At 39.1% G+C, this 19548-nt stretch overlaps 1 protein-coding gene across 2 annotated transcripts in view; it reads left to right on the forward strand.

Annotated features, from left to right (window-relative positions):
* Positions 1-16994, forward strand: part of zgc:171572 (protein bicaudal D homolog 2) — a 73253-nt gene extending 56259 nt beyond the window's left edge. Inside the window, exons 8-10 of one of the 2 annotated variants that reach the window (XM_036578933.1) lie at positions 558-709; positions 11428-11659; positions 14663-16994. In XM_036578933.1, the coding sequence (XP_036434826.1) occupies positions 558-709; positions 11428-11659; positions 14663-14665 (387 nt within the window). In that variant the 3' untranslated portion in view covers positions 14666-16994. Of the gene's footprint in view, positions 1-557; positions 710-11427 lie in introns of both variants that reach the window. The other variant, XM_036578932.1, reaches the window with a different exon arrangement.
* Positions 16995-19548: the final 2554 nt, after the last annotated feature.

Genomic DNA, 19548 nt, shown 5'->3' on the forward strand with positions numbered 1-19548 from the left:
GGATCACAGCGTCTCTGTTGCTGACAGCTGACCCCCTCGTTCTTTGTGTTGTATAAAGATGAAAGCTTTAAAGGACTTACAGGCCAGGGTAGGTGGCTGGGTGTCTCTGTATTCAGCTCTTTGAAGGTGCTCTGTGACCTCCCACCGTTCCAACACACAATGAACATGCGTTGTCTGGAGCCATGAAGTAAAACCACTCATAAAAGCACATTTAAAGCTACGTAGACACAATAACATACCAGACTCAACCTTGTTGAAAGTATCAGTGCAAACACTTCTGTCGGCAGTGTTCATGTTGATGTCTGTTAAAGCTGTGGTTGCCAATCATAGCATAGTGGGGTTTTTTTAACTTCTTATGGTTTTGTTTTTCTTTATTCTCTACTCAGAGAACATTAACACTCAAAAATGGGTACCTTAACTTTGCTAACTACAGTATCTGCTTTTGTTACATTTAACATACGTGCACATAGACAGATAACCTTGCAGATACTTGGTTATCTAGTTTTGGTATCTGTTCGGTTTTGACAGTACATTCTGTCCATTTCTCCATTCTTCAGACTGCTGAGGTAGCACTGGCCAATCTTAAGAGCAAGTATGAGAACGAGAAGGCCATGGTGACAGAGACCATGATGAAGCTACGCAACGAGCTCAAAGCCCTGAAGGAGGATGCCGCCACCTTCTCCTCCCTCAGAGCCATGTTTGCCACGCGGTATGGAACACACAAACACTTACTCAGTTTCACAACCGCACTCACACTGACATACGTGGACTCACATATTGCACAAGGAAGGCCTGGACATTTCCAGTTGTGTGGCCAATAACAGTAACAATAATATAGCAACTTTCATTCAAAGAATACAGCTAGAAAAGCAGGCAAAGTAGAAGCAAGTAATTAGAACTGGGGCCAAAGTTAATCCACAATCAAGGAGCATCAGCAAGCAGGCCATATGGTAAAGGATATGACCATGTAACATGTAAACACGAAGGGCTGGGTATCCAGAGACAGATTAAGATTAGATAGTAAACTAAAAAGGATTTTCAGTGGGAAAAACCCCCCACTGTCAGGACCATTTACCCCAAGACCAGGCCTAATCTGGGTCCGGACGCAACTGAGGAGTGTTTGTTTTGCTTTGGATATGGGTCATTGGGATATCTATCTAGGGAAAGGGATGAAGAAGTTTTCAACTGGCCTTGAAAGTTCTTCTATTATCCTTGAGTGGACTTGTGAGTAAATCAAGCAGACATAGTCTTCAGGTCTGTTCAGTGCTAACCTAAAACCAAAGCTCTGTTTTTCTAGCGCCAGAGCTCATTTCATTTTGGAATAGCAGAATATTAAAACAGTTGGAAATAAGCACACTGTTGTAGAAAATATTAGCCATCTACATGAACTACTTAAAGGCCTGTAAGTTGGAATACACCTCAGTTCCTCACTCTCATAACTACTTAACCTATTCTTTTCATAGTGACTAGGGCTGGGTCAAATAGATAAAATTCGATATCATGATATTTGTCCAAATTTATCAGCATCAGATAATACTTAAGTTAGCATTAAAATAGTTAATTTGTTGGCATTAACAAATTAATTTGGCATTAATAAATTTAATGACGCATTGTTCCTGAGACCTGCTCTAGCCTGTTTTGATTGAGCTGTTTTGTTCTGTTTTCGTTTCTTAAAATGATGCCAAAGAAAGCCTTACACAGTATTGTAAATGTTAATCAGACAGAAAGCACATTTCCTTAAAGGAAGCTTACCATTTATTTATTTTTTTATCAATTTCAAACTGTTCTTTCAAAACAATCTTAAGGAGCCAGCAAATGACATACATGCAGTTAATTGTCTGGGTCTGGATACCATCAGTAAAGGGCAAAGTACAATAAAATAAATAAAATCCGCTTTGAACAGGGACACCACTACTTTATTATGGATATAGTGGTCATTGTCTATGTTGATATATCACCAAGCTGTGGTATTAACTGAAAATTTAGTACTAGTTAAGTCTTAAGATTAATAACTGAATATTATGCATGCGGATTAAAGGGTTAAGAATGCCACAGTACAGCTATGTTATCTGTATTGTGTTCTGACGTCTATCCAGATTGGAGAGATATGTGGAAATTCATTCAGTTGTTTGTCTTACCAGATGAACCTTTTGAAACGTTGCCCTCATATTTACCAGATGTAGTCCGAGCATCTAACTATAATCCTTCTGATAGCCTGAAATTATGTCCCTACATTCAGTGGGCAGTACTATATATTGAGTATGTGTTGTTTTGCTGTGTCTTACTCATGAAGATGGCTCTGCTATCCCCCCTGCTCAACTCTCTCAAGCAATCTGTCTAGTAATTCTATATCTGTATCTGATCATAAAGGCTGTTTGCAGCTGTCTTGTAACTTTATATCCATGAGCTGCGGTCAGTCCATTAACTTCCCTTACTTGTTCTTTGATAAAATAGCAGTGTGGTTGGAAAGAGTACTAGCATGTACCAGTAATGGTCAACACCAATATTTTTCTAGCAAAGGGGAGTGAGTAAGAGCATTTATTACATTTAAAGCTATTGGCTTAGAGGTTTTGATTAAGAAAGTGGTATCCGTGCTTCATTTCATGTAGATTTTCCCCTAGTATTTGTACACATTAACACAGCTGTGCTGGTTGAATGCACCCTGTGCTCCAGGCAGATATCATGCCTGTACAAAATACCGCCTCTGTGGCACGATGTACATTTTAGGATGTCCTCAGAACGCACATCAGGTTTCAGACTGAAAAACGACTTGGGTCTCGGGGAAGAATAAGAGTAAAAACATGTCTCGGCTCTCATTCATCAGGCGAAATGGGTTGTTTCAAACGGCCTCAGGCAAAATTGCTTTATAGAAGAAGGCACAAAGGGCTCAGCTAAGCAGCCACAAACTCCCAGACGGTGAAGTCTGTGTAACATTCAATATTCCGTTCTTTCTTACTAGATTAATTACAGTTTTGTGGCCAAATTAAAGATCACTATATACTACAACTACAACTTTTACTAAAATGCGCTTTATTATCTTCTTTTGTATTACAAAGATTAAGACTCAGTTCACATGGCATCATTTTCCACTTAAGTGTATGGGATGATCTGAAAATTAAAGAAAGGAAAAGTAAAGTCCTGTTTACCCATTTACCACAGTTATTTTCTACAAGGTTACAAGAATGAGTGGACTCTGTTACCGTCACAGGCCTAGTTTTATTGATGATAATAGTTTTGGTATGAGCTAATGTTCTGTGATGAATGGTAGCAGGATGGTATGTTATCTCCAGACACAGTCACCTATTTGAATGCTGTTGTTATGACAACCGCCATCCTAAGACAGTCCACAGAATCTGATATTGCTTTGGACCTCAGAGCCACAGTAGCTGCTATTGTTAACCATTATCAGTCTGATAATGTGTGTGAGAGAGAGAGAGAGGGCTCTTTCCTGGAGTGCTGTGTGTTATCAGTTAAACAGACAAGGACTGAAGTGTACAATCAATACAGGAAGGAAGTGTCTATTTTGGTGGGGAGAGCTAAGGTACACACACCCCACTACACTCTTACATAGGCTTCAAGTAGGCTATAAGTTAGCTTATTTGGTAACACTTTATTTAAAGGCCGCCTACATAGGAACATCATAACACATGCATAAGCATTGAATAACATTTAAAAAGCCATACTTCAGTATTTATGAATAGAATTACAATAGCATTTGTCAATATTCACATCAAGAAAATGTTCATCAAGATGTTTTATGAGTAAATGACATTGTACTGACAGAAGGGCCTTTAAACTAAAGGGTAACACTTAAGGGCAGCGTTCATAAGGCTACATGACTGCCTACATAAGCCTTACCTTATTTAAGGGCCAGAGTAAATTCACATAGTCATATGCAAAAGTTTGGGTACCCCTGGTGAAATGATATGTTTTGTTGATTTTCAAACTAAAAACACATCCTCTACACTCATATTTGCACATTTTTATGCACAATTACTGTTACTTTTTTCCCGTAGAAAGGAAATAGAAAAAGTGCACTGAAATTTGCAAAAGAAATGCTATATTTAAGTTTGTTCCCTGTAGAGCAGTGGTCACCACCCTGGAGAAGTCTGGAGTTCTGCTATCCTGCAGAGTTTAGTTTAACCCTGCATCTAACATGCTGCCCCCTCCCTGTACCTACATTACTGCATTTGATCCAGCCAATCAAGAACTTCTGAAGAAATGAACTAGCTGGAGTAGAAGAAGCAGATTGCAGTTGGAACTAAACTCTGCAGGAAGGTAGATCTCCAGGACTAGGGTTGGTGACCACTGCTGTAGAAGGTATGAACTTATTTTCAAAACATTGACCAGGAGTGTCCAAACTATTCAATGTCATGGCATTGCCATAGTGATTCATAAAGGTGTTATAGGAATAAATATGATACTCCATTTAAGAGTCAAAGAAAATGTTCATAGCTCTGTAAGAGTGGCCACAGAGTGGCGTTGTGCTCACCTTTTGTTCAGTTTTGCAGCCAGCCTCACTTCTCAAGTTATGTCAAATAATCACTATTATACAAAAATGTAGACATATAATATAGACATACAAAAATACACTGAGCTACAAAGTCAGATGATTTAACGTGTTATGTTATTTCACCCCCAGACGTGTTATGACACAACCTAATATCAGCAAAAAGCTATCCCCACTTGACATCAAAGTTGACAAAAGTAGCTTTTTAAAATTGACACTTATTGGAAAAAGCCTTTCAAAATGGTTATGTAGCTTTATGCCAGCTGTCATGAAAGGCTTGTGTAGGTTAATGTAACCATACGAATGCTGCCCTTCTAGGTGTTACCAACCAAAGTGATAGACAATTTATTTCATATAATAATGTTAGCAGTCAAAACTGTGAAGAACTTTTAGGTCTTTAAATCACTTTTAGGAAAGATTTTAATGCCATCAAACTGAAGTGATCATTTTCCACTTGTTTGAAGACATTTTGTGCTACAAATGGAACAAACGTCTTTCACATTAGTTTAAGGGCCCTTATGTAAATCCAAAGTCTTTTACTTCATCAAATTTTTTATATGAGAGATGTTTAAGCATTGCTGTTATTCAGTGCACTGTAAAGCCCCCATGTGGATAGCCTTCAAATAAAGTGTTACTTTAAATAGGCACTAACTAGCCGTATCTAGGCATCATTTCATACTGCATTCACAGTCATGTACACACATCGCACGCACTTCTCCACATGCCCTCTCAGTCCATTTTTCCAGAGTAGATTTCTCATAACCCCATCTGAGCCTCATGTCAAAACAATGAATGGCAAAGCCACTGATTGGCTTGTTTTAGCATATGAAAGCTTTACATAGACCCAATAAAGGAGGGGCCTGGTATTGCTATGCTAATTAGTGGATTTTCAGACAGCAGGCAGAGCCTAATTTCCCACCACCCCAGTGTGTACATTCTAAACATGTACTGTTCTAGAATCAGTTCTCACTGCTGACCTGGTGATGGAGATTCATTAAGCGCTGATAGAAGATCAGTGGATGATGCTGTGAGGATGCTGGGCTGGTTTAATTGAAGGGGTTTTATCATGCTAATAATTCTGTAACACTACAGAAGAACTGAATGAAGAATGAAGATGTGGAGATTTGGTTTAGCTCTTATCCCATGCAGTATTTTAAGAGCACTACAGATTTGAGGTGCAGGATGGGGGTGACATACGGAGGACGCTGTGTGTGTGCGTTAGATATCCGTCCATTTTTCAGACTTGCCTGGACTTGTCTTGCCCTCAAAATGGAAAAAAATAAATTTGAACTCCAGTATAGTGACCCCTGTCTGCTTCCTGTTCACATGCACTCTTTTACACATGAAGGCTTGTTAGTGTGATTGAGTTTCTACTTATTTTTTCCTTCTTTTTCTTTTTATAATAATAATAATATATTAATAATTTATTTATAATAATAATAACAAAAAGTCTTTGTTGACAAATGCTTCATTCTATCACCACTACTGAAAAGACATCTAGTTCATAACTCCAACTCAGATTATCAACTCAAATGTCTGTACAGTGGTGTTGATAGAAACTAGGGATTGCGATGTCCACAATGCAAATATATCCATTTTGTTTACTGTCCAAAACCACCAAGGAACCTACATGTGTCCTTGAGTTTATATATGTAATGGTGATGGTAAAACAGTGGCAAATCTTAAACATAACTTTCTTGGGGCTAAAATCTGTCATACTATTGTAAAAACAATGTCTCAGGCATCAGTCAGCGAAGTCATAACCATTTCTTGTAATAACTCTCTGTGAAGGGGGCTTACAGAGGTATTAACTGTTGAGATACCTGGTTCCTATCACCACCACTGTAACAATACTTACTCGAATTTTCTCTATGATGGAGCACTTTACATCAGACCACTCTGAATGACTTTTTTCTGCATCAGCTTTGAACATTTACAGTTCTATGTGTGAAAAGCTGACCCTGTGAGAATCTAACTTCAGCTTTTAAGAGAGTCAGCTATTTGTGTTACACTTAAGTAATATGCTCAAACTTTCTTTTCATGGTGAGCACATGAGCTTTCTTTCTTTCTTCCTTTCTTTCTTTATTTCTTTCTTTCTTCTTTTTGTTCCTTCTTTTCATCTCCTCTTCTGTTTCTCCATCTCTGGACCATGCCACTTTCCCATGTTGCCTGTGAACAGCTGAGAGGGTTTGTGTGCATTTAAATCCCTTGTAGACGTGCAGCTCCTTTCTGTGGGTTGAATGGGGGTCCGTGCCTCACAATATAACCCCACCCACCCCCTTGGTGCTGCTCCACTTTATGTGTATCTCTCTCTCTCTACCACTTTCTCACACGCGCACACACACGCACAAAGAAGAACCCCCTCTTGCCGCCCCACCTCCCACTTTTCCCGGGAAAATCTGCCCACCCCCATTTGAACTCTAGCGTCTTTTGAACGAAGGTTTCCCAAGGGAACACTGGGGCTAATGGAGCTTCACTGATCTCTATTGTCAGTGTGTGTGTCTGTATGGCCAGGACTACTAGAACACACACCCTCACACACACTCATGCTGACTGTCATTTTCATTCACAAACACACACAAACAAGAGAGGGTGTGTGTTTGGGTCGTCTAGACCAAGGCTAGGTCAAAGTTCGTCCCCGTGGGAAATGGCTGTAAGGCAGTCAATAAAACTCTTAACAGCCAATAGCATCCTGAACACGCACTCACTGGTAGCCAATAACAGCAAGCCTTGAACAGAACAGTTCATTAAACATTAATGCTATTGGCTCATACTTGTTTACCCTGCCCACTCTTCCAGATGTTATTGCTTAAATCAGACATGTTCATTGGCCTTTGTGTCTGATTACTGACCACATTTGCATCATCTCAGCTGGAACTTGAATGATAGCATAACATGTTCAAGAAAACGTTCTTATGCATTTGTAGTGGAGGTACACAGGCATACAAATGAAGCCCAAAACTGACACAAACCAGCTTTTTTTGTGAAATTGCTGATCATACCTGGCAGAGTACAGCATCCACCCTCCTCTGATCAACTGATCTTGTAGCCGTCTATCACTCTCGGCCTAGCAATGACTAAAAAAATATTCAGCAACATTGCTGTGCTTGATACACTTGTACCAGCACCACACACACTGCACTGTCAGAAAAAAAAAAAAAAATTCAAAAAAGGACATGATAATAAAATGATTGGAGGTTGAAATGTGGTGTGTGGAGTTAACTTAAAAATATATAATTTCAGTGGGATATGGTACTATTATACTCCCTGGCTGAAGGTACTGAGATGTACCACCCCAGTAACAAGAGGGGTACCACCCCAGTGACATTTTCGTACCTTTTTTTCTGGGAGTGCACTGTGCTGCTACCATGTCAGTATCAGTGGTATGCTGAGAATGGTCCACCACCCACATAAAGCCTGGTCTGAAGTAGTCATGTGGTCAGAAACTGACCAGTGAAGATTAGGGTATAGGGTGGCTGATGAAATACAGATGCACTGCAGTCTGTAATTGTACACCTATTTAGTGGGCCTTATAATGTGGCCAGCATGTATAAACACAAACTAGGAGTTTCTAATAAAGTGGGCGCTGAGGGTACCACGGTGTATTCTTATAATTAGGTTGAAGCCTTAAATCTGAACACAACATGCAAAACATAGCAAAGGCTTTTATTTGTGTACCAGTTCACAGTGATTGTTCTATCAGTTTCCTTGCCTCTACATGTCAACTGCCTTAGATCCTTTGTCCGTTAAATAACTTTAGAACTGCTAGAGGCAAGTAGGAGTGGAGGCTTTGATGCTCCATCTTGGGCAATTGGTAAAGATAGGCTACACGTTTTGTCAAGCAGAGCTCAAGGCAAAGGAGTAACAATTTAAAATAATTACCAAGGTGTGGTATATCACAGAGGAGTCCTTACATGTTCTGTTGTCTACAGCCAGGGACAGAAATGACTCGAACTCTGCTACATAACATTGACATAAACATGTTATGGCAGATGTCATATGTTGACATAAGTAGTCCTGACAGATCACATTACCATTACTAGTAATTGTCGTGACAGATGTCATAAGGTTTAATGTAATGCCAGCTTATGGCACATGCAGAGGTGGGTAGTAACTAGTTACATTTACATTCAAGTGCTTGTAAGTATAATATTGATGGATTTTCACTCTCCTGAGTATTTTTGAGTCGTAATACTTTTACATCTACTCAAGAATGTTAAGAAGTAAATTAATCTGCTTTTTACTCAGTTACATTTTTGCCATTCATATTTATTCACTATGTCTTGGGATGTTTTGTTGGTGACAACATCTGTGCAGCGTTGTTATTGATCACACCTCTGACTTTAGAGCTTTAGCATTTTGTTTTGGACCAAAAGAAGCCCAAAAAGAGAAGAATGCAACCTAAAAATCTTTAGTTTTCATGCTGATAGTTGCTGGATTTACAAACATGTTTCATGCCAGTTCTATAAGTACCTCAGTACCTAAGTCATTTTTTGGACCTGATACTTTTGCACTTGTACTCAAGATGACTTTTCGGGAAGGTACTTTTACTTGAGTCATTTAGGCTACTCTACCCACCTTTGGTCACATGCTGATTTTTAGGAGTACTCCAGTTAGCCTTCATGACCTTATGACCGTCATGACAATTACCAGTAATAGTAACATGACACTGTCTTTATTATGTCCCTTCTGACAACTCATGACAGCATATGACATCTTCTATGACACATTTATGGCATGGTTGTGTCAATGTTGTGTCGCAAGGTCTAAGTAAAGTGTTACCCAAAAAGGTTTGGAGCGGTGTAACAATACTGCTTAAGTTTCAAAATGTATCATTCAGTCTCCAGGCTATGTATGGAAACTAAACTTTAAAATCAACCTGTTTTGTGATGTCACAAAAACCAACACTTCTACGTATATCCCACTATTCAACCTACAGCTGTTTATGCACACCCACTCACACTGAAGTAAGCTGGAGAGTTTCATCCCAGCCTGCTTTTTGATTTACAGCCAATCAGAACAGAATCAGTCTTAAAGACACAGTAACGAAAAAACAGCCTGTTCAATTCTAAGGGATAAAAATGTCAGAAGTGATCTGTGGAAGGAAAAAACAATAAAAATGTAGGATATGGGACATGTAAAAGGAAATCAGTACTATTATAAATAAATGCTAATAGTAGTTCACTAGCATGGGCTAATCTGCATAATGCAAATTTGCCCCCTGCTGACTTTCATTCATTACTGTTAGCATATTTGAGTGCAGTATTTCTTTAAGCATGCTGGGGGGATACAGACACTGACACAAGTAGAGAGCACTTCAACACCTGCACGACCGTCAAACACAATCCACATGCTGGTAGCAGTCAGGAAGACCTCGAGGAGAGATTGTAAGCTGAGGCATACAGAGAATAAAAAATGATAAAAGGCTGTATTCACACTCCAGGGACAGCATATTTCTCTTCTTCATTTTCTCACCTTTTCTCTCTCGTCTGTATCTCTGTAGAGATAAATGGAGAGTGTCAATTCATTCATTACTGTCTATTTATAGACCCCTCCATTGCTAACACTCTGTTCAAAGGCGAGGCTTCATCACTGCTTATGAATCTGTGTCATTCATAACCATCCAGTCTTCCCATTAAAATACACAGTGCATATATTAGCATAGCATGTTTGGCTAACGGGTGAAGATCACAGGATTAGACAGTCTTTTGCAGTGTGTTGGGGGTTGCTTGCATGCACTTGTGAGTTCAAATGATTAAAAAAAAGATGTGATAGACTTAAGATGCTACTGACAATTAGCAAAAGCGAATCATGGGGTGTGGAGCATTGAAAGGTTGAGCTTAGTGAGTAGAGCGCCGACAGTTCAGGAGTGCCATCTAGTGGTGTGACTGTCACAAGTGGTGAATGGAATTCATTAACAACTGTGCTTTTATTCAGAGTACATGATGTGTGTAATTACAGTCTCCCCTTTTTCAAGGATTATTTGTATTATTTCTTTATTTATTTAGTTTTTCATTTGAGCGCAGACCAGTTGAAATGTTCCAAAATCACTTGGAATAAAAACCTTTTACATTGACTTACACAAAGAACATCTTTGCCTCTTCCTGTAAAGTTTCTCAGTGACCGTGTGATATTTTATCATGACAACAGAGTATTAGATTTATAACACAGCATTATACCAATACACACCCATGTTCGTTTATTCATTAAATGAAAAAAGCCTTAAAAGTGACTAATTTAGTCCATACATTGAGCTACACAGGCTATGTGAGTAACTGTTAGATAGACTTGAATTGGATATCATAACACATTTTCCTTCCATACTGTGATGTATTTTTCAGTGATATGCTATCAGGGAGGGTCTCTGAGCTCCACGATAGGTGGGGATCGTAGGAGAAGGAGGTGAAACATAATACTGGTTACCCTTAATTTACCTGCTAGTGCATGGTGACGTATTCAAAGCTCAGGTGTTTTCATAAGTCAATAGGTTTTGATCAAAGACTACAGGAAAACAAGATAATAATCTTAAGATAATAAATGATGAATAATGCTTAATATGGCCAAGGGCATTAACAAACAAGGGTAAAAAAGAGGCCAATTTTGATTTTAGGTTGGCCTAAATGGTTTCCAGAGCCCTCTGCTGGACAGTAGTTAAAGGTGTAGCTGCACTGAGGTTTTGCTGCAGTGCTAATCAAGTCAAGTAAACTGATATTATATAGAACATTTATAGACAACTGGTGTTGGCCAGGAACTGAGCTAAGGTTAGCTGGATATGTACTGAGCTAAGTTCTTAATATAATTTAATGAATTAGTAAATTTATTATCGTAAATTCTCTCCCTTAGTAAAATTAGAGCAGAGATTAAAAGGCAAATAAACGTAATAAACAAATGTATCTTCAATCTCTTTCTCTCTCCAGCTGCGACGAGTACGTTACTCAGCTGGATGAGATGCAGAGGCAGCTGGCGGCGGCCGAGGATGAGAAGAAGACGCTGAACTCTCTTCTCCGCATGGCCATCCAGCAGAAGCTGGCCCTCACGCAGCGCCTGGAGGACCTCGAGTTCGACCACGAGCAGTCCCGCCGCGGTGGAGCCGGCCGCACCAAGTCGTCCCGGGCCAGGTCTGCCCAGAACGCCGCCCAGCAGTCCCATGTAAGTCCGACCCTCACGGCCACCTGCGGGGGTCGCGGTGAGCCCAACAGCCTTCTGGGAACGCCCGTGGTGTTCTGCAGCGAGAAGTACAAGATCTACTGCGACTAAAAGCTTCTGCTGTTCGTGTGCGCGTGTCTAAAACGGCACTAAGTCAGTGTACAAAGCCCCACTCACATGCGCTCTCTCGCTCGCTCTTTTGCTGACCTGTATGGTGTGTGTGTGTGTGTGTCCTTTAGGGCTGTGTGTGGTTATGCCTACCATTGTACTAGTAGCTATGCGAATGAAGATGGCTAATATGGTAGCGCTGGCGTAAAGCTGCCAAAACCCTGTTTTTTGTTGTCCCACACAGAGGGCAGTTTGTTTCCTTCTGTACTCATGGTGCTGTATCTAAAGTGGCAGCTTCGTATCCGAATGTGTGCGCGTTTCCTGACCCGACCGCTAGTCATGCTAGTCGGAGCTAGCCACGAGGGCGTCGTGTTGTGGTTGTACCGTAAACCTAGCTGCCCTCCGCAACTCAGTAGACTTCCTTCTCCTTTTTTCTCTCTCTTTCTAGCTAATCCGTCCCTTCTGCCCTCTTTGTCCTTCCCTCTCTCTCCTGCCTCGGAGAACCTGAACCCGGCAACCCATTGTCCAATCAGGTGGCTAATGTTTACATTGTAAAATAAACTCATGAATATGCAAATTCCCCCTTCTCTTCTTACAGTAGGGGGGAAACCACAAGTATTTTTGATACGAATCAAAACGATACAAAAGTTAAAAAAAAGACGGGTTCGCCAACAAATTTAGGACGATTTCAGTCCTGTCTCGCTCGAGTAGAGGTGGGCGGGAGGGGGTGTTTTGTTTTTTTTATTTCATTTGTTCTTTCTCGCAGATTGGCAAGCTCTTTGCCAAGATTCCGATCGTATTTCTTGGCTCTTGCATGCAATTGCTAGCGGATTCTAGGCTGCGAAGAAACACATCTCCCGTCTTTCTTAAACGTTCCAGCATCTCTAGTTCCGTCCCCATATCGAGCACATCTGAAACAGGGCTCTACATGCTAAAAAAGAGGAACGTTTCTCTCCACTGATCTGTACCCCCAAACATGGAGAAGGTCCTTTATAGCCATAACACTGGAAAATAAAGAAGGAAAAGGGAAGACAAATCAACCCTTTCCCCTCAAATTCAAGTGCACTTCTAGGTAGGGGCCTCAGGTTCCACACTTTGCCGCACAAAAAGGCAGATTAAAAGAAAAAAAAAAGGACGAAAAGTTTTGATTGGTGGTGGTCCAACTAATCCAAAAAAGAGCACAACATACAAAGCGAAATGAAAACGAGTAAAATAACAAGACATCACCATAGAAAAGTGCCTGTCTCTTGATATCTATCAGCAACTGTTCATTTTCTCAGTGTAAAGCCCTGTCCTTTGTGTCTGAAAGCTAGCGCTTTCCCTTTTCCCCCTCCCGACTCCATTTGCTACTAAAAGTGAGCCGTAAGGTTTATTATATGTGTGCGTCATTGACTCCAGTCATGTCTAACGTCTTTCTCTTCTCCTTGCTTCTCCTGCCACCTTTCTCCTTGTAGATTGTCAGCAGCTTGCTCCCCATGCCTCATCACTCTCCCTTTAAATAACGACAGGTAACGTTCCCACAGCGTTGTCGTATACCTCCTCTCGAGTAACGTACTGAGGAAACGGAGAGCGGCGTTTATCATTCTTATTCACGATAAACATGCCAGACGTCTCGTTTCCAAGACGTCCCTCGGAATCCGTGGAAGGAGAACCCGGCTCATTTTGTCAAACGAAAAAAGCTTTAACGTTGCAAGCTAATGCTAGGCTAGATTAAAAGTAAACACAGAGGGTGGGGCTTGTAGTAAACTAATAATCTTGTGGATGATGATGACGATGATAAATGCTGGTGATGAAACTGACTTAGCTTTATTACATTAAAAGCAGGGTTGAGGACGGATGAGGAAATCAGTTTTTTTTGTTTTTGTTTTTTTTTTAATTGTCAAATTTATAAAACGTATATTCTTAACAAGATCCTATTCAGGTGAAACCCGAGCTTCCTCCTAGCCAGAGGAAGAGCAAACCTCAGTCCTCAACTCTGCTTCTTTGCCTGTGCTGCATATAAGCCCTTGTTAGGCCTTTAGATAACGTACTGTATTAAACAGACACAAAGCTATCGCTCTCATCTTTCTCTCACACACACACAGACGCACATGCACACCTTCACTCACATGAACACACACACAGCTTGGATCTGACCACTCTATTTCTGTTCCTTCATTCGTCCTGTTAGCCACAGAAGGCTTAAGAAGAAGTGTTAGATCTTTCAAAAGGTTGTCAGACGAGGAGAGATGAGGGGGGGAAAGGCTCCCCAGGTTCTTGTGAACGGGCTGAAATTGTGAATTGCGTTTAGGAAATAAGCTTTGTACATTTTGTCTGTTTGTTTTTTTTTTTGTCTCTCATGGACTCAGAGGACATTGATTCAATGAACTTTCTCCTTTTTTGTCATAGATAACTGATTAATGTCATGTTTATTTTTATAGTATTCTAAATTAACAATGATGTTTCATTGTGTGAAGTCAATGTCCACACTTCTGAGTCCACTCTGCTTTCTCATTGGTTGGCACCACACAAGATGCATGCAATAATTGGTTATTACACATAACTGGTGCCCGGTTATTATTAATTTGCATGGCACTTGAGGTTCCACTTGCTGTACTTCTGCTTCCGAGAGGGTGGAGCTATAACAAGAAACGGGCGGGGTTTTGATACTTGTGAGCCAGCGGCTTTCTGCGCTTACTGTTCCTGATTTCTCGAGTTCTGCTTACACAAAAGCAACTACTTTCGGCTTCTGGTGACTAACCTGCTCTCAAACTAATACCTGCATTCCAGTTTTTGTTTGGTTTCTGTACCGTTCGATTAACATGCTGCCAGCATGCCTCTGATTTACACGTTTTAAAGTTGGCTAAATTTAACAGCAACCCTAATTTCTATTATTTCTTTGTTTTTTCCATTTTGCAGTAATGTTCAGCCCGCCCCTAATTGAGCTGGGAAGTCGACATTCCATCACTGCCGACAAATTCAGTCTGCCATAAAGTTTTAGCCCAATGGAAGCCACTGGAAGACTAAAAAATAGTTGAAAATGATTTCTGGATAGATTTACCCTCATTAAGTAGTAAACAACAAGTCATGTTTTATCACTTTCTTTTTTAGTTGGAAGCCTGTGCTCACATAGTATGAAAACTCCGCCCATAAGAATCATGATTGGCTGTCCTAAATTAGAAAAAAGGAGTTTAATAGACACTACTAACAGGCAGTTGTCCTGTTCTTTTTTATTTTATTTTATTTAACCTGTGCACTTTTAATATAGGAGTATAATGCTTTATTATTAATCTAGGGAAGGTTTGTAGTGCTTTGGTTTGTGAGTCAGTTCAAGTATATACTATATACTACACATATATACTGATAGTAATAGATTTTTCCATATATGTGCTCTGTGTACAAAGAACAGAGATCAAACTCACTCACTTATCCAAATCTACTCACATTGCAAACCAGTCCTGTTGTATTCTGTGAAATGAACCCACAAGCATTTGTCATTTATATTTCATTTATACTGATCATTTAATGTTTTTATTGTATTTTGTCACATTTGTTCTACTGCCATATTCTGAAACAAAATCCCGGGTGGTCAGATGCTGGGCTTTTTTTGTCTATTTATTATTCTTAGGAATAGTTCAAAGTGAACGTGGAGAAACTTGACGACGTTCTGGCTTATCACGGTAAAGTGGGCTTCGGGAAAAGCAAAACGAGCGACAACAAAACTGCGTGGGTTTTGTTTTTCTTCCTGCCCTCCTTTACTCAAGCTTTCAAGGGATCGCTGACTTCACGAATTCTCCGCAAGTGTAATCGAATCAATTCCAAATTGGAATGGTCTCATTCTCTCTTTGTTTATCGTGCCAAGTCTCGGTACACCGTTTTTACGTTTGATACGAAAAGGAAAAAAAAGGACCGACATCGGAAAGAAGGCAAAAGGAGTCGTTGCGGTGGGTGCGGTCCCCACTTTCACACCCTCCGTTTGATTTTTGTTTCTTCTTGTTTTTTTGTTTTTTTCGTTCTGACCAGTAGTGCCTTTCATTATTTCAAGAGAGAATTCTAGTCTAGCTTTTAGTTTTTGTGGTTTTCTGTTGCCCTCTCCTGAAGGTAAGGCGATTGACCAAGCATTTCTTACTTCAGAGGACGCTTAGAAGCAGCAATAAGTGCAAAAAAACACGCCATCTGTTTTTGCGAGAGTGCGTTTTGTTAGTCTAAGACATTAGGTGAATAAAATTGAAGTTGCGGCGAATTCTTGAGATCAGCGATCCCATTAGCAAATTCAGGGGTTTTAGCAAAAGGTCTTTTTTTAATCAAGTGGTGGGAATCAGAATCTTTTTGCCTCATAATGAACAAAAAAAAAAAAAGAGAGAGAGAGAGATACCACACATCCGTGTGGCGTTTTTCGCGGATGGAGACTGGTGTATCTATAGCTTTTGTTTGGTGAAGGTAACGTGGTATCGATAGTATTGTTGACAAAAATGTGTGAACGCGAGTCCTCATTTTGTCCATTTTGAGTCTCACTTTTTGTTTGCTGTTTTTGTTTTTTTAATACTTTTTTTTACATAATCTTTATATGCATTGTGATTTCAGGAAACAGAAAACATTTTGCATCAACAAGCTTCAAAAGTGCCATGAAAGTCACAACTGGTTTGTTGAGGCATAAACGCAATTAGCACATTTGGGATGCTAGCAAAAAAAAAAAAAGAAAGAAATTGAATCAAGTGCAATTCAGAATGCTGATTTACATGGAGAATGAGGTTTTCTGTTTGCTGGAAGCGATAGCGTTGTGATATTCAACTAGCTGTGCGAAATTGACATGGTCATATTGTGTTCCAGTATTGATCCGCGAGGAGAGTTTGATACCTTTATATTGAAATAATGACTTCATCCATATGTTGGTATTTATTTGAAATGTCTTGCAGTACTGTACTCTTTATCAATAACGTGCATTATGATTAGTGGCAAAGGAAAAAAAACAAAAAAAAGAACTCAAATTCAATGTCATATGCATGTTTTTCTTCAGTCATGGAAACTTTTACACAGAACTGAAAACAAACGTAGAACTTTAAAGAGGTTAGGAAAGAAAAAAGGAAAAAAAAAAACTAAATGGAAAAAAAGAAATGTGTTTAGCTATTAAGTGATGTATTACTGCTGAACTAACCCAGAAAAAGTGTTGTTTTGTTTTCTGTAGAGGGTGACCCGGTCTGTGTAAAGGTAGTCATGCTGGTTAAAATCAATAAATGGGACTAAAACGTCAGTCTGTGCCCTGTTTTATTGGTTTGTTTGTTTGCAGTTTTCAGTGTACTGATATGATTGGTGGATGTCGGTGTCAGTTAGCAAAGTCATCCGTAATTTCTGCTTTGTGACAGGCAGGAAATCAGAATTTTCCAAGTTGGAATCTGAAAACAACTTCAGATGTTTGAGGTTTGGGAAAAAAAAAGGATGCTCATGGTAAGCTAACGCTTCTTTGGGTGCATGTAAAATGCTCTTAAAAGTGTTTACAGCTTATTTAAAGAACTGTTTGCTTAGTGCTTCATTTAATTTGAAATGTGTGTATGGATCATTTTATTAAAACAAATGATTGAACATTTCATGTTGTTACTAAGAAAATAACCATAACACTACCAAAATTTTACCAAATGTTCTTGTCCTGACTGTTTCGGTAGGTCATTTTGAGCAGAACGCTACGCAGTACATGACTAGCAAACGCAGCTTTGAACAGTTGTGCACACAACATCATATTTTTCATTGAAACACAAAAAGTTGACTTTTGCAGAAAATTTGTGTTTCAGTCGTGACAGTTCTTAGTGTTACACACTGATTTTCAGACTTTGAGACACATTTACTTTAAAACAATGGAATCAAACTGCTCACCATGTGGCCATGAGGGACAGGGATGCAGCCTCACTTCCTGCTCTAAAATTTAGGGGTGTGGCTAAAATTAGACTCCGTCCATGGACTAAACCTGTGTTTTGATAGTGACGAGCATTTTTGGAATAATTTTTTCATTTAAAAGTTAAACTCATGATGAATCTACATTTTTCAACTTCATTTTACAAGATTTTTTTTTTTAAATGAATAAATTTTAAGTATAAGTACAGTTAAAATATTGAGGTTAGGGTTTGGGACAGACACCTCCCAATATATATTTAGCTTATTATTTTCTCAATTAATGCCTTGGGTTTAAATAGAGAAAATAAAAGTTTGAATGCTGATTTTTTTATTTATTTATTTTGTTTTTCCACCATGGGACTGTAGTTTGAACTAATTTGGCAGAATGGTCCATAAAGCTGGTGGCAATTCACCTTTACTATAGTGCCTAAAAATCACACTAAAGTGTGACGTTTGGTCAAAAATCTTGTACAGAAGGTCTCAACCTTAGAATTATGCCCTTGTGTTCAACATCATGTTCCAGTAGCAGATCATGCACAAACAAACTCAAAAGTCTGTTTAAAACTCTTAAAATAGATTGTTACGGTGACATGATGGATTAACAACTCTGAGAAGTCGGAGCTCTCGAGGAACTCTGACTTTCCAAGTGGGAATTACGAGTTCAAGGGATGTTCAAATAGATTTCTCCTTCTTGGAAATCAGAAACTTCCCAGGTCCCACTTGGTCATGAAGGCAGCATTCGTTTCCAAGCCAGACAGAAGGGGGTTTCCCAGCTGTGGATGGTAAGCTCATCATTTCAAACGTGCAGATACACCACATAATATAACACTAAGACCTGAAAAATGGCATATTTGAAGAAATCAAACGTTTCAGAATTCCTCGGGGTGGAGATTTTTGAGCAATTTCATGCTCACTCTGCAAATTAGGGTTTGAATGTTTATTAATATCAGCAAGAACCAGTATTTTTAAGTTGAGTATTACAGCAGTTCACAAGACCAGCGTCACCAGTTACTCGCCTCTATTAGAGCTGTACAGGCTGAACAGAAAACATCATACCATACAATACACAATGGCAAAAACATACAAAATGCTTCCAAACATTTAGCATTGGGATAACATGCAATACAAAAAACTTGATGTGAAGAGATTAAGACTGCAATGTGTGTTTTGATTTTTTTAATAGAAATGGACTTAAAATGGAAAACTAAACAATAACAAACTATGCAGAGCCTTTATGAAAAGGTTCCAAAATACTTTACAAATATCAGAAAGTATCAGTTTAATGTTTTTTACTGTTACTTTCAGAAATTTTAAGGAAGCATTATTGCTGAGACAGTCTTAACTTGCTGTACTGAACACATCATTATAGATCATTATTCTATGCAGAAATCTTCACTTTATAAGTAATCTTTGTTAATTCTAATTAAACATTTAAACAAAACTGTTTACTTCATGTACACGATATATGACTGAGACATTTGGGGGGGGGACTAATTGCGACTTTTTCTGACCAATATTGCGACTGCAATTAAAATTCTTTCTATAAATTATTTTCTCTCAGGAAGTCCAGTACATCCATTTTTTCAGACTTGATGTTCAAATGCTGAATGTAGCCTGCCAGAATGCCAGTTCATGGGCTCTGTGTAAGATTAAGATTTATCCACTTTAAACTAAGACAACATTGAATTATGTGGCTATAATTCAAATTGCAGCTCTGACAATTAAACAATTGCACTCTTTTAAATAGCAATTTGGATTAAAAAGAATGAATAACCATTCAGCCCTAATGCAATATGTAATTACACATATTAACTTTTCTTCATGTACACTGAATGTGTGATGGAAAAAACGTGCATTCATGAGATCCTGCTGGTGTGGGTTTCCTCTTTTCATGTATGCACACTAAACAACTTGAATTC

The sequence above is a fragment of the Colossoma macropomum genome, unplaced genomic scaffold, assembly GCF_904425465.1.
Source record: "Colossoma macropomum unplaced genomic scaffold, Colossoma_macropomum, whole genome shotgun sequence".
NCBI classification, from domain to species: Eukaryota; Metazoa; Chordata; class Actinopteri; order Characiformes; family Serrasalmidae; genus Colossoma; species Colossoma macropomum.